Source organism: Echeneis naucrates, chromosome 4 (assembly GCF_900963305.1).
Source record: "Echeneis naucrates chromosome 4, fEcheNa1.1, whole genome shotgun sequence".
Lineage (NCBI taxonomy): Eukaryota > Metazoa > Chordata > Actinopteri > Carangiformes > Echeneidae > Echeneis > Echeneis naucrates.
The window spans coordinates 20014759-20031204 of record NC_042514.1 but is presented as its reverse complement, the minus strand read 5'-3'; the positions used below and the strand labels follow the sequence as shown (position 1 = coordinate 20031204).

The 16446-nt window shown below is 40.6% G+C and overlaps 1 protein-coding gene across 2 annotated transcripts in view; it reads left to right on the top strand.

The window, feature by feature from the left end:
• nek7 (NIMA-related kinase 7) overlaps window positions 1–15681 on the top strand; it is a 60215-nt gene extending 44534 nt beyond the window's left edge. For both annotated transcript variants that reach the window (XM_029499273.1, XM_029499274.1), the window contains exons 8-10: window positions 1907–2001; window positions 12260–12373; window positions 14394–15681. In XM_029499273.1, the coding sequence (XP_029355133.1) occupies window positions 1907–2001; window positions 12260–12373; window positions 14394–14504 (320 nt within the window). In that variant the 3' untranslated portion in view covers window positions 14505–15681. The remainder of the gene's footprint in view (window positions 1–1906; window positions 2002–12259; window positions 12374–14393) is intronic.
• Window positions 15682–16446: the final 765 nt, after the last annotated feature.

Sequence of the window (16446 nt, the reverse complement as noted above, 5' to 3'; positions counted from 1 at the left end):
AAATGCATTGTATAAGACATTGACATAAGACAATACGTTCAGCAGGGCTTGTGAGAGTGGGGTTCCTAATGCTGGATAGCTTCTCACCTCCCATACAACAACACTTAGCCTGTTACACAGAGAATAAAGTATTGTCATGGCCTCTTATAATAATGGAAATCAATCCCAACATGACTTTCAATTTATTTGCTTGAATAAGTAATGTGCCCTTAATTTAGCATGCTGAATGAGCCTGAGCCCAGAGCTGCTGCCTTTTTATATGCAACCATTAGCATAAGAGAGGCTGATTCTTTTTAATCAACTAATAATGAATGTTAGGGGAGCTTGTTCAGACCGCACCATGAGACCTCATCTCACACACACAAACAGAAACACACTCACACTCACACTTCCATACAAAAAACAAAACAAAGCAAAACACAGTCCCGACCTGATGACCAATTAAAACAGCAACCTCTAGTGCCCTATTTTTTCTTCTGCATGCTCTCTCTTGCTTTTACCTGTGCAGATGCTGATTATTTTTGGAATGACAGGTAACACTTCATTATTTTAAATCCACGCATTTAAATTAAAAGTGTGTTTTCTTAACCCAATTAGATGTGCGCCAAAATTCAGAAGTGCTTTCATTACATTTCCTGTTTAGAGCAGATCTATGTAAAGGCTGCCTTAGTTTTCCCTTTCATACTGTGTTTCTAGTACTGTCTAACATCTAAATGTACTAATTACTTTAAAAGCCTGTTTCATAAATATTTCCACACTCAAATCTAGAATAACAGAGCAAGTCAGCTATGATTTTTGACTGGACTGAACATCTCTATGATATAGGAATGGACACCATTGACTATCCCAGGCAGTTGTCTAAATGGCAGATTTAAGACTTGGAATTCAGATAAAATTACTTCAATAGCAACAACACAAGTTAATATTGATCCAAAGGGGAGTGCAAGAAGATCTTAATTATTTTGGCATTTAAAACACAAAGTCCACACAGTCATTTGCAGTGATGCTACTGATGAGGGGGGTGTAGTATCTCAGCGTGTAGTCAAATTCTAGTAAGCATCTTTTTCAACACATTAGCAAAGTTTGAGAGTTGCTCAGTAGAGCTCAAATGGCTGGTAATTTCCATCTTTTACCCAAATGTGACTAATGAAACATATGTGTTATGTGCTTGATCGACTTCTACTTGGGAAATCACAGTAAATAGAAAGCAAATGAATAATTGAATGAATAACTGCCAGTCATTTTCAGCTAAGACAGGAGCAAATCTCCAAAGCTTCATGCAGATGTGTAATGGATTTAATAGTGAGTGTGAAGGGTGAAGTTCTGATTCTTTGGAGGTCTTCCAGTCCCCACGGCAGTTTGGGATTCTTGAGTTTCAAAACCAGAAACCGGCCAACTTTTAAGGCTGCACCACTGCTCCCTGAGCATATTCATGGACTACTGTTTATGATCATTTCCAATCCCCACTAATCAAAACTGATTCATGTATTTTTGTGTGCAGGAATATGTCTGCTGAGCACATGTGTGCATCTTTGTGGTGCTGATACGATTTTATGTACTCTCTAGGTGTACATGATCTCTAACTTTAGTAGATATCTTACTGAAAATTAAGAGGCAGTCCATTTTTTAGTCTCCCTTTAGTTTTCTTTTCAGGGATTTTGCTAAAATAAGTTGAATATTGAAACCTTTAAATATGTTACAGTTACATGCTACAGCTCAAGTCCTTACCTATTTTGTGAGCAGTGTCAATGCGGTTGATGAAGTGGGGAAGCATGGGTTTACAATGCAAAATGCTGGCACTCACTCTCTTTTTGTCCTCGACTCATTTCCTGCCTATTCCTATCTCTTTCTGTCCTCTTCTCTCTCTCTACCCCCGTTATCCACCTTCCCTGTCTCCTTGTTCCAGTGGGTACTCCTTACTACATGTCACCAGAGAGGATACATGAAAACGGATACAACTTCAAATCTGACATCTGGTCGCTAGGATGCCTGCTCTACGAGGTAAACTATGGGAATATGTGCACACACTGTCACCCTGTAGTTGACTGTAGGAGTGACATCAGAACACAATGGCTGAGACATACACATAAACAAACGTCCTTTTCCCCCACATCTAATAAAGTATTGTAAGAATATGTACAAATAATTATACTTGCCTACATTGTGTTTGCTGCATTTATGAGAGTCACTCCATAATGTCAAACTGACACTAAAACAATATGCACATTTCTTACAGTAAAGAAATAATAATAAATACAAATGTTATGTCATGTTTCTTTTGGAACTCTTATCCCTTGTGGACCTCACTTCTTTCCCTGTGGCTTGGCTGAGTCAATGCCGTAGGACTTTGACTTAATGTTCTTTAGCCAAGAAACCTGCTAAATGTTGAAAAGCTGGTGAGTGAAGGGAACTGACAAGGCCATGTGTTTTAGATAAAGCTGCCCAGTGACACTGACTAGTTTGATTAGTCAGGAGCAAAACACCAGAGGGCTGTAGACCACACTGAGCGCAGACAAGCCTGGGAAGAGCTCACAGCAGAGGGAACAAAGAGGAGAGAGTGCAGAGCAGAACAGTGATAAACATGAATTACGGCAGTCAATCTGATTTTTCACCTTGCCAACCTTCATGTGGACAGAATACAAACAGACAGCCATAAATTCAGAGACATACTGTTTGCCAAGGAAACACATTTTCCTCTATTCCTCTACTCTCCTGAGTTGCTGATCACTTGGGCTGCATTTCAACTCACCAGTGGCTGCACCTTCTACCAGTGCCTCAGGCATAGAGGTAGAAATCATATGTGGAAGAAGTTTGAACTTAGCTTAAAGGTCATGGTTGCTCAGAGACCACAGTCCTACCTACATGTGAATTAATTTATTTATTTTTACTCTATTGTGGTAATATGTGGGTGCTGTAGGTAGCATTCTGTTTTCAGTGGTTTTTTGTTCCCCATTCATCTATTCATTCTACCACTTATCCATTCCTGCGTCGTGGGGGTGCTGGAGCCAATTTCATCTCACGTTGGCTAAGGGTGGTACAGGTCACCAGTCCATCACAGGGCCAACACACAGAGACAAACAACCACTCACACTCAGACCTATGGACAGTTTAGAGTCACCAATTAACCCAAACATGATCTCTATGGACAGTGGGAGGAAACCCACACAGGCACTGGGAGAACATGCAAACTCCACACAGATTGGACCCAGGCCGGGAGCTGAACCGGTGACCTGCTTGTTGTGGGGAAACAGCACTAACCATTAAGCCTGCTGTGCTGCCAACTTTTTCAGTTTTTTTACATTGGAAATGCTACTTTTATAGTTAAATAATAATGCGATTGTTTGGTTTTATTGCTCCTGTTGCATAGTTTCTGTATGCATCATAATTTCATAACCTCACAAACACTGAACAGATTTGTTTGACGAAGGTATTGACGCTGTTAATTTGTGAGGATGAGTTCTGTTGTCACTGAGTTAGAGACGCAATGTCAAAACATTATGACTGCTGATAGATGAAATTAATTACATTGATTGTTTATATATTAGGCAGCAAGTGAACATTTTGTCCTCAAAGTTGATGTGTTAGAAGCAGGAAAAGGAGTGTAAGGATTTGAGGGAGTTTGAACAGAACCAAACTGTGATGGTTAGAAACTGCAAAATCTCTAAAGCTGCTGCTCTTATGGGGTGTTCCCGGTCTGCAGTGGTCTTGGGCGGCCATGGCTCATTGATGCACATGGGGAACGAGGGCTGTGTGGTCCAATCCAACAAACAAGCTACTGTTTCTGAAATAGCTAAAGAATTGAATGCTTCTTCTGATAGAAAGGTGTATCATAGTTTGTTGCATATGTGGTTGGATAGCTGCAGGCTAGTCAGGATGCCCATGCTGATCCCTGTGCAGCGCAGAAAGCACCACCAATGGGAAAGAGAGCATCACAACTGAACCATGGAGCAAGAAGGTGGCCCAAGAAGGCCCGGTCAAATTGTGTGTGTGTGTGTAACACAATGCACTAAGGGAAGAAGCGGTGAGAGCAGTGTGATGTGTGTGGAATGTTCTGCTATGGAACCTCAGGTCATGCTATCCATGTGGATGTTACTTTTACACACGCCACATACCAACCTGGCAACTTATGAGATGCTGGTAACATCTTAGTACCAGATACCACAGCACACCTTCAGAGGTCTAATGGAGTCTGGAGCCTGGATGGGTCAGGACTGTTTAGGCAGCAATATTAGGCTGCTCTCTAGTTCTGTGTGTGTCTGTTTGTCTGCAGTTTCAGTTGGGTGAAATGCAATGATCTTTTATAACTTTCAACCTGCTATGAGTGCTCTGATGAACACCAAGATGGGGACAAGAAATAAGAAAAGGGAAGGAAAGTACTAGAGAGCATAAGTGAAAGAATCAATGTGACCCATTCCTGCTCTGGGTTTCGGCTTTGAAATCTGTATAGGAGCAACATTGGTAGCTAGAGAAGGGAAAAAGCACAGGCACTGCAAGTTTTAGGAAGTAGAAGGTTAGAGAGAAAGATAGAACAGAGGTGGGGGGGAATAGTGAGAAAAAATAACATTTAATAGAGCCAGATTTTTCATTCTCGAGATTACACGTTGGTGTCATGTCTGAAGGGTACACCTGGCAATATCTGCTTAGTATATCTGTCTTCATTTTCCATTCTCTGTCATAACAAATTGTATATGAATATTTCTTTTACGCATGCTCATTGTGCACAAAAGATCAATTTAAGACACACACTCTTGGTCTCCAAAATGTACAGATGTGGTGTGGTTTTATAAACGTTACCACAGGAATAGAATACACTGGAAAAACTTAGGAATGTGTGTCCTTCCTGTATGGAGCTCAGCCATCCAGGCCTCTGACTGTGCCCATGTCTCTCATACTTCCTGCCTCATTCCTGTCCCTCCCTTCTTGTTTTGCTTTAGGTTTTATGAGGACCAAAATGCTGGGTAACTGTGTTATACTTTGTCCAATATGTTCCAAACTCTGTGTGAAGAAGCTTAACCCCACTGTAAGGCTTCACTCAATGCTGCGGTGATAAAGCCAGTCCATGAAACAGAACATTAGTGTGTCTCGAATATACATTGTTGAACCTACCTTATTTTTCCTAGGTTTAATTACAGTTTTACTTTGTAGGCATTTACATGGGAATAGGATGTATCTCTGACAATCATCTTGTTAATTTCATGGCATTTCCATTGTGTGGAATTTACCTGACATACAGACTTATCAGGCTCATCTTGTTCTTGTTTTGAGGTCTCAGTGGTTTTAATTGTGTCCAAACAGTGGGCAATTAGTGGTACGGTGAAAATGGTCCATCTTGTCTGCGCTGCGTTTAACAGTTGCTAAGATACACGGCTGGTTTAAATGGCTAGCTGAAAGCCCCGTACACAGGAGATTGAGGGCCTGTTCAGCGCTGCTTCTGGAACATGCTCTGCTATCTTCCCTGCTTTAAAGAAACTGTTTAGTTTCAGTTTGAAACAATTACAAGTGAATAGTCAACTGAGTCAAATGAGAGTAGAATTCATTGACATCCAAAGAATTAATCAAATATAAAGCTAACCATGTGTAAGAAAAAAAAAAAAAAAAAGCAGAACACCTCCAATCTTTATGGACACATTAAACAAACTAAAATAATAAGTTTGTAACCAGGGTCAGGTGGATGGCTCTGTGTGGAGCTAAGGTAGCAGGTGACAGATAGCTAGACCAGTATCAATCTTGAAATGATTTTACTCCTCTTTTTAATCCTCTTTCCCAGCATATTATATATTATGTCATCAAACCCCCCCCCCCCCTTTTTTTTTTTTTTTTAGATTACACTATTCAAATAGCAAAATTCAGTCATAGCGCTGTTGCCCCACAATAAGAAGGTCGTGGGTTCAGCTCGGCCTGGGGCCTTTCTGTGCAAAGTTTGCATGTTCTCCTGCCTGCATGGGTTTCATCCGGGTACTCCGGTTTCCTCTCACCGTCCAAACACATCATGTTTGGGTTAATTGTTGACTCTAAATTGTCCGTAGGTCAATTGTGAGTTTGAATGCTTGTTGGTGTCTGTCTCTGTGTGCTGGCCCTGTGATAGACAGCTGGGAGTGGCTCCAACACCCGTGCAACCCGGAAATGGGAATCAAAATAGCAAAATTCAGTTTAGGTGGAGACATTAATAGACACTTAGTCATTGATTTTCCTCATAAGTTCATTTTCCTGGAGCAATCAAGCTTGCATCTGTTTCTATGCTTTTTGTCGTCTTTCCTTCCTCCCTTCCCTTTTAGTGTGTTGCAGTAGAGCAATGATGGCCTCACTATGTATTGGTATATTTTTAATGACTGTTCCTGCACTGTGACTCGTTGCCTTGATTAATATATCATCATAAATCCACATGAATGACCAGTGAAAACATCAAAAGTCATGCTTTTCTCTCTTTTACTGCAATGTGTGCGAGAGAAAGAGATAACAAGAGAAAAAATATACAAAACATACATGTGTTTTGCATGTGTGTATTAACATTTAGGTGTTTACTTTGATGTGGCATATGCCTATAAATGTATGTGAGCTGATAAATTAGTAAGTGAGAACTTGTGAAGCCCTTTGGTCCCAGGCTGCAGGGCTCTGGGGGTAGGGGGGTGGGGGGCTTTCACAGCTCTTTTTAATTGGTGTACAGGGAGAGAGACTTAAGAGAGAGGGAGCTGGATCAGTGTTAATTAAACTAGAAAACCCTATCTAGACATTTTACATGGATAGAGATGCTGGCTTTACATGCCTGGGCTGAGGAGGCCACAACCTGTCCAGTGTTGATGAGCCAAAGAACAAAAGAAGGTGTGTGTGTGTGTGTGTGAGAGAGTGAGAGTGTGAGATTTGCGTGTGTCCTGCCACCAGCAGCTCACACCCGTCAAACAGACAGCAGGCACGCGCGTGCATTGTATGTCTTTCGAATATCAATGAAGCATACACATACAGACACAGACACAACCTCACATTCACACACCAGGGACTAGGAGGTCAGAGAGTGAGTCAATCATGTAACCCACTGCGGCGACAAGGTCTAAAAATAAGGAGTGTGTGTGTGTTTATGTCTATGTATGTGCGTGTGTTTGTGTGCATTGTGGGTGTTTTAGTGTGCGTGTGTGTATGAGAGCAGGGGGGTCGTCAGCTGTCACAGGCTAGGAGCAGCAGGCACTAATGAAGCAGATGAATAGTGCAAAAACTCCCAAATACAAACAGGACAGTTGACATTTTTCATCTGTCAAAAGCAAAGGATGCATGAAAATACGATGGGATCTTGTTTAACCCTTTGCCTCCTGGTGTCTGTAACTGGCTGGTTTTCTTCTTGCTCCGTCCATTTCTTCCCCTTTATTTTGTTTACATTCTGACAAATGTATATTTTTCCAAAGCACTATGCAGGCCTAACAGACTAGCAGCAAGTGTACACACTACTTAAGATATTGAAGCAAAACTCAGTGGTCAGCTTTTTTTCCTCCCTTTTCCGCAGACTTGGCCACTGTAAACCTACTCTTGAAAGAAAGCCACTTGGCACTTGGATTTTTGCATTTTCAGTTCTAAGTGTAGAAAGTAATAAGTCTCTAAATTAAGTGCAAGATGTCTGCTGACCATAAATGTGAGAAATTCTAGTCTGACTGCACAAATGATATGTTGAAAGGATAGCCAAATAGATGATGATGTCTTTGGTGGAAGTTGAGACAGTTTCTTTGTTATTTTAATTTTGCTGCAGCTGTTGTTATCTTCAATTGCTGAAGGTCAACCATTAACTGATTAAAAGTCCAGTTGTTTACGCCACATTATCAGTTTGCCATTTATCAGCAGTATATAACAGCTGTGGATTTATCTAAAGTTCATTTTAGTTTTTTTTTTTTTTGGGGGGGGGTGGGGCTGTTCTTCTCTGGTCTCAAAGCCACAAAGCCATGTCATATTTCTTTCTCTTTTAAGTATTTGACACCGACACTGTTTGTCTAAAAATACCAGCTATGTTAATTTTGATTTTTCTCTGAATTAACCCTTTCCCAATGGAAGTGGGTTAGGGTTAGGGCAGTGCATCTGAAAAGAAAAAGGGAGAGAGAGACAGAGCTTCTTTACTTAGGTTTTGTAAACGTGTGTAAACCAACTTAAAGGCTAATGGAACCCTTTTATTCTGCAATTCAAGTTTGTCCTTGTGTTTGGACTCCACACAACTTTGAGGGGCGACATCATTACTTGAAGTGACAGCATATACAAACAAACACAGACACGGCAGTGTGAGATGCTAGCAGGCACACAAACTGATAAATAGCTGTTCAGGACAGCAGTGTATTGCTTGCTTAGTATAGCTGCAAGTTTCTGGAGCACAGCACAGCACTGTGCTGATCTGCATCTGGGTGTGTTTGTTCTAAACGATGTGACTATAAAAGGGATGAAATTTGGCAGCTTCACCTAAGTGTTGTGTTTACATCAATGCTGATGGAACTGGAGCTGAAAATATGTGTCAATGAGAGTGAGTGACTTGGAGACTAAATGAGTGAGAAATACTGAGTCCAAGCGAGAGAGAGAGAGCCCACAGAGATTTTCCGGTTGTCGTTCTGTTGTGACAGAGCCCGTTGGGTCTCTGCTGCTTTTGTTAAGGAAAAATCTGCCCAAAAAACTTTCAAAGCAAAAAGCTTTCTGTCTCACCACCATCAGTGTTTTTTACTGACAACATTTTTCAGGACTAAAATGAAGAAGCGGGACATTGGTGATATGCTTGGTACTTCTTGGGCAGCGTTAATGTATTACTCTTATTTGATGTAAAATCATTCATGATTTTACAGGTGAGTGATTGAGGAGACATAAAATCTGTTTGGTTTTTCTGCAAGCAAAGTCCATAAGTAAGGCAAGGCAACTTTATTTGTAGTCCAATTTTGTTTCTGTAGCTTATAGACTTGAAAGCTAATAAAAGCAACTGATGTTATTTATCCTAGGTTGCTATTAATTAACTTCACTATTGCATCACTATTGCATCAAGAAAACATCTCCTCTTCTGCACCTTTTCCCCCTGTGTTACAATTTATTTTTTACATAGAAATGTTAACTGTATGATGTCTGATTTTGTAGAAGGTGGAACCATCACCCTTACCAGGGCGAAATGGTATTTTGTTTATCTATGTATGTATATCTATGAGACAGCATATATATATATATATATATATATATATATATATATATATATATATATAGAGTGAGCAGGCCCCCAAAACCAAAACCTGGGGCACCCCGCAGGAAAGGGCGACAGAGTCAGATGTATTGGGGCCAACAGCTACAGAGAAACTTATACCTGACAGATAAGAGGCAAATCAATCAAAGGTGCTCCCTGAGAATCCAACACATTCCCTGAGGCTGTCTAACAGGATGCCGTGATTCACAATGTCTAAAGCTGCGTTCAGCTCAAGCACCACAAGGACAGTGCATTTACCAGCATCAGAGGCATCATCATGTCATTAGAGACTTTCAGAAGCGTAGTCTCTATAGAATGTTTCTGAAGGTAAATGGTGGAATTTATCAAAAATGTTATGCAAAGACTAAGCAATGACTAGCTGGGTAGCAATGACTTTTTCTAAAATCTGCAGAAATAAAAGGCAGCTTGGAAATAGTCTAATAACAGCTAAAAATAAAAGGTTCAAGATCGGGCTTTTAAAGGAGAGGCTGAACAACTCCCTGCTTGAAATGAGAAACCAGGGAGCAATTAATGATAGAGAGCAAGGATGAGCCAGTAGAGCTGAAAACTTTTAGGCAAGGTATCTACAGTAACAGGCTGCAGGAGGAGATGCCTGTCCCAAACCAAACCCAGGGCATGAAACAGAATTAAGGATTTCACATATGGTATTCAAACATTCTGCAGCAGGGACCAACTGTGTGAGTCCACTCTTCCTATTAAATTTTTGGCAGGAAATACTTAATGAAACCTTGTTTTGTTACTTATTCAGTCAATACAACCTGCCTCTTCCAATGTAATATTCTTATGTTTAAAAAAAAAAAAAAAAAATCAATTTAGCAAGCTGGTATGTCTCAAGAATGTATCAGCGGTTAACAACGAAGGAACGGATTCGCTGACTTCCAGCAACAGCATGAGTAGAATTACTATAATGACCCTATATTGGCTGTGAAGCGCAACTTCTCAGCTTCCAGAAACCGCTGGGATTTTTCCGATTATTGAATATTGTGAAAAAGGTCAATATTGGAGACTCATGATGTGACACTAATCAGCTATTTAACTCAACACAACCTGCAAAGGTTTCCTTAGCCTTTAAATGGTCTCCCAGTCTGGTTCAGTAGACTGTATAATCATGGGGAAAACTGCTGACTTGGCAGTTCTCCTGAAGTCAATCATTGACACCCTGTACAAGGAGGGTAAGACATAAAGGTTCATTGGCTGTTATCAGAGTACTGGATCCAAACACTTGAATGGAAGGAAAAAAATGCAGTAGAAAAAAGCACACCACCAAGAAGAGTAACAGCAGCCTTGAGAGATTTTTGAAACGAAGCCCATTCAAGAATTTGGGGGGAGACTGAGAAGGAGAGGACAGTGCTTCAAGAGCCACCACACACAGACACATCCAGAACGTGTGCTTCAACTGTTGCAGTCCTCTCCTTTTGAACCAGAGACAATGTCAGAGGTGTCTTACTTGGGCTAAGGGCAAAGAGGACTGGGCTGATCTAAAGTCCTCTTTTCAGATGAAGGTGAATTTTGCATTTCATTTGGAAATCAAGGTCACAGAGTCTGGAGGAAGGCAGCGTGAAGTCTCCACAATCAGTGTTGGTTTGGGGAGCCGTGTCATCTGCTGGTGTTGGTCCGCTGTGTCCTATCAGGTCTGGGGTCAGCACAGCCATCTACCAGGAAGTTTTACAGCACTTCATGCTTCCCTCTGCTGACCAGCTTTATGGAGATGCTGATTTCATTTTCCAGCAGGACTTGGCACCTGCCCACATTGCCAAAAGTACCAATACCTGGTGCTTGTGCTTGATTGGCCGTTAAACTGGCCTGACTAAACCCATAGAGAATATTGCAAAGTGAAGATGTGACACACCAGACCCAACAACACTGAAGAGCTGAAGGCTGCTAAACAAGCTGACTAATCATTAGGGAACCATGAAAGTTTTTCACCTCACTGGTGGGTCCTCTGATGAAAACTCACACTCCCATCACAAAGGTCATAAGCGCAGACTGACCAAATAAAAATGTTTGGATGAATTCTCCAGGAGCACTTTGTTTAAACAAATGAACTTTAAATTGTTGATTCAAAGTTCACTCTTGATTGGTGCAAGAAGATTTTATGTATGTCTGGATATGTTCCAGGTGCCTACAGATTTTGGTGCCCGGTGAAACAGCTGATCTTTAAGATTTTCTACCTGGCGTTATTGAAAGATTTTAGCACACCTGTGTGTTACACCCATAGAATATGTCCATTTTGCCCGGGCAAAATGTGAGCAAAGATTCTCACTCTGTTCAGGAGATTTCCTCTATGGTAACACACACAAATAGACAATTCATGAAACAATTATTATGAAACAGAAACACAAATATCTTAATAAACATAAGTGTGCGTGGGAGAGCCTGGGTCTCTGACCTGACTCTGGGCCCTGGTGAGGTTCTCACTCATATTTAGGGAATGCCACATCATGAAGAAATGATGAATCCTGCCTAAAATGGGCTGAGCTGCTCTTTCATTCCATCACAATGTAGCCAATCTTTGACTCGGCTCCTCTTTTGGGACAGCTTCACCTATCTGGACACCCCTCTCTGCAGAGATCTACACAGAAACCTTCTCTTAATCCTGAGTGAGGTGACAGGAAAAGCACAGCATCCTTCACTCCACCAGTTCCTACCAGCACCACCTGCTTCCCCTCCCCTGTCCATCCTTCCACACCTTTATTCACTGAGGTGTAGCACTGCCCTCCCTGCCACACAAAGATCATTCCACTCAATAAAGAGCCACAAACTAACTTCCAGCTGGTGATAGTCTCTCTCTCTCTCACACACACACACTGAAATAATAAAATATTTAGCTGCAAGACTAAAAGTGCATCAGTCTCAAAAAAAGTTGACACCCTGTGGTTTTAAACTGTCTTAGTATGTTCTGGTATTGAATTGAATTGATTTGCTCACTTGTAATGTTTTAATGCTTACCATACTGTATAGTGTTTGATTTCCCTTCTAATAACTTGTCCTCTTGTCCCCCCCTGACTCTTTCTCCTTTTTCTTCCCCCTCTTTCATTTTGTCTTTGTATTTAGATGGCTGCCCTGCAGAGCCCTTTCTATGGGGATAAGATGAACCTTTACTCCCTTTGTAAGAAGATAGAACAGTGTGACTACCCCCCTCTCCCCTCAGATCACTACTCGGAGGAGGTGAGTACTGCCTCAGATGACTCTTACCCCTATGGTTCACAGCAGGTCTGGACCTACTCTTAAAAAGGGCTGATGATATTCTCCACTCCTTCTTTAACAAAAACTGTATAGGTTTTAAGTAGCGGCGGCTGGTTCCTCTTTCTCCTCACCAGTGCATTGATTTTTACTTTTCTGAATATTAAAGTCGTTTTTTTAATCGATGTGTAATCCATCCAACTGTCTGAGCGGTGATACTACATGGGATGGAGTGTCTAGTTCCTATAAATGAATGTTTAATCATCTGTAATTCTGCATAGACTTATTCATGCACAAAAATGTAATGTAGTTGGGATGTGGTCAAAATTTTGTTATGGCTGATTGCTGCTGACATGTATGGATGTGTGTGGCTTAGTCTCTTTTTATGGGCGGCAGTCTCCTGGACACTTTTTTTTTTCTTAAATAGATGAAGTGTACACACAAAATAAAAAGTCAAGCACTAACTTATGGACATTCACACACGTAAACTGCTGGGTTTCCCTGTATAGTTGTGTTGCATTTGGGTTATAGCAGGAATCATCTCCCATCTCATCTGTTTTAAGAACTCCAGTTTTGCAAGTATTTTATTTTTACAAATTGAGAGGCAACTAACAAACATTTTAAATGCTGATTAATCTACTTGCTGCTTCTTTGATTAACTGGTTCTGTCAAATTTCAGATACAATTTGAAATTAAGAGACCTAAAGAAATACAGTAATGCCCATAAAGCATGAAAGCACTCACCCCATTGTGTTCTCTGTGTCTGTGCCTTCCACTCTAGAATTAGTGTCTCTGCATACACAAGCCCACCATGGCTAATTTGAAATGGCTGTAATTATTCATATCTACAGATACTTAACTCTGCAGAGCCAGGTTTTTATTATAGTGTAGTATTAGGCAGTATTACTTGGTTGGGCTGATAAAGGCTAATTTCAAGCTGTTCTGTTATGCATCTGTCTTGTCTCTGCATGTATTTACGTATTTGCAAGAACAATTGTCCATGTATATTTGTTACAAGAGCTCCCTCTCCACTAATATATACACACACCAAGCTGAGCTTCTGCATTGCCCCACATGTCACCCCCATCCAGGAGAAAGGGAGACAAAGCAAAAGAGAGAGGGAATGATAGAGTGAGAGACAGGGTGACGGAGAGATGGAGATGAGGGGGGGTGCCTGCAGCGCCTGTCTGGATGTAAACAATGCTCCTGAAGGATCGGCAGCATACTGTCAGCTGCTCATCTTTGTTGTGTCATTTAACCATCTCCGTCTTTGCTTCCCCCCATGCCTCCTTTCACCAACATCCCCCCTCCACCTGACACTACCCCACCCTACTCGCCATGCAAAGTAGCACATGAATATTTTACATATCTGCTACCCCCCAATCTCCACTCTGTGGGACTAATTCTCAGACTGTCTGAATTTGCATCTTTTTCTCACTTTCTCACTCACAAACTCACTCGCTCGCTCATATACACACACACACACACACACACACACACACACACACACACACACAGCATTTGATGAGAACCCATCCAAACTGGTGCCATGCAACAACAGTCATTGGTAGATGGTTACCATAGCGACATTGTAGATGTTATGCTTCCTCCCCATCTTTTATTCTCTTCTTTTTTTTTAATGATGGTAGTGGCTGTTCCTCCTGCAAAGCTGTCTCTCTATCTGCTCCAATCAGCCACTTTGCTAGGCTTTAATTGTATGTGCTGTCTCCGTGTGGCAATAGAGTGGCAGCAGTGTGTGTGTGTGTGTGCTTGCAGAATGATGTGCAAGTGTGGTCTCAGGTAAGAACGGATTCAGGAACTGTGAAGTGATAAGCACACTAACCCAGCCTCACATCTCTGTCTAAACTTAGAGGACAATAAAAGACGAGCAAGTCTGTGTTTACTGGGTTTGTTCATTTATTCAGCTGCTCATTCACACCAGTGTCATTAACTATTATTTCTCTCTTTGCCTTCCAACCAACATGCCTCCTGTCCCACTCACCAGTTGAGGAACTTGGTAGACATGTGCATCAACCCTGACCCAGAGAAGAGGCCGGACATCACCTATGTGTACGACATTGCCAAACACATGCAAAACCTCACACAGGGCAGTTAAGCCATGAGTTACACACAACAAATAGCTTGCAGAACTCCTCCCAATCTCCCACTTGCTTTCAATGCTGGACTTGTACACATTAATCAGCTTTCATACAATAACTTACTGCAGAGTTCAGCTCATTGTGGTAAACAGTAATTGTAACAGATTTTTTTCCCTACAGGGATGGCAAAGTCGATTACATGACTGATAACCAAACCTTTTCTTCCCTTGGTTAAGATCAGAAAGACTGTCATTTTTGTCGGATGGTCCTCTCATTCCTTATGACAATGTGTTGCAGCAAAGAGAATTTATGTGTTGTAACTCACTGATACTTGTTTCTATTGTTTTAAAATGGATGTTCCCCTTTATTTTCATGGAGGCATCTAAAGCCATTCTTTAGCAGCTGCTACTAGATGATGCTTTTTAAAGCAAATATACTGGAAAACAGTAAAATCAACAAAAGATTTTAATTGCAGTGCGGCCCTCTTGCCTCAAAACAGTACACTGGGTTGCATTTGTTATTGAAAATGACCTTGGGAGCTTTTGATATGTTTCATGTGCAAGTGGCGTGACCATGAAAACTTTAAAGAAACCGTTAACATTGGAGGGAAGAGATTTTCACTCAATTACAGCAAACCTGAGAGAAATAATAGAGTATTATTGATGTTTGAAGTGTTCTTGTGTTGCACTTTTTATCCTTACAACGGAAGGCTGGCAGAGTAACGATTTTGTATTGAATGTATAAGGAAAGGAAGGGTCATCTGGCAGTAGAACACGGGCAAATTTTTCCACAACTCTTTGAATGTATGTCATTTTGACATGTGTGTATGTAATATAAGCAGTTTTCCATCTGCGGTTTACCTTAACCATTGACAACAAAATATATCCTCCTTGATTTAATTCAAGTGAGATGTATGAATTTTATAAAGTATGAGGCTTTAAGGGTTGGAAATATCACAATGAAATTCTGAAAAAAATAAATGCTCAAACACCGAGTTCTACATGGTCCAGTTTGTCCATTTGACCCAACAGAGTGGTAGTTGGTTGACAGAAGTTTGTGATTTTTGCTGTGTAAGTCTGCAATGTATGTCTATTTGAATAACAAACATGTTCAAAAGACAGTAAAATGAATGCCTTGTGTACGTCCATGTCACAGACGTGGAACTTTAATATTAAAGAGAAAAGAAAAACAGAAGCACCAATGGGACTCATTTTATCTTTGTGTGTGTGTGTGTGTGTGTGTGTGTAGGGCATTATGCAAAATTATATGAAAAAAATCATGGAAATCATAATTACGCAATATTGCAATTGTGATTGCAGTTGAGATGATCATTTATTGTTGTACCTTTTACATCTGGAGAATATAGTGTATATGTTTGATTTTTAGTTTGGCAGAAAAAAGAAATCATGCATGTAAATACACACATGCATTTAATATACATATAAAATACATCCATATACACACTACCAGTCAAAAGTTTGGACACACTTTGTCAGTGAAAGGAATAGCAAAGTGGGTCCAAACTTTTGACTGGTAGTGTGTACATATAATGACAGTGAAAACATGTGAGAGGTATAAAACGTTGTGATGTTCACATCGATAGCCTGATATTAAATGACCTGTTCAGTTTTCAACAGAATGATTGTACGTGTATATGGTCTACATGCTGTTTGTTTTTATGAGCATTTACAACTATCGACGTGTTTTAAACATAAAACCAAAGCTACCTAAGTTACCTAAAAGAAGCTAATACAGAGTTAACAATTTTTGTTTGCAATTGTTCTGCTTTATTTTGCTTCTCTCTGGCAGCGCAGTAAAGGAGTTTAAAAATTGAATAATTATCTGTATTTCTCATAATCCTCACACAGTGCTGCAGAGTCTTCAGCTCTCCAAACAAGCACGTCTCAAACCATGCCAACACCTTGGTATTTTAATTGCTTTATGGTCTAGCCCCTATAT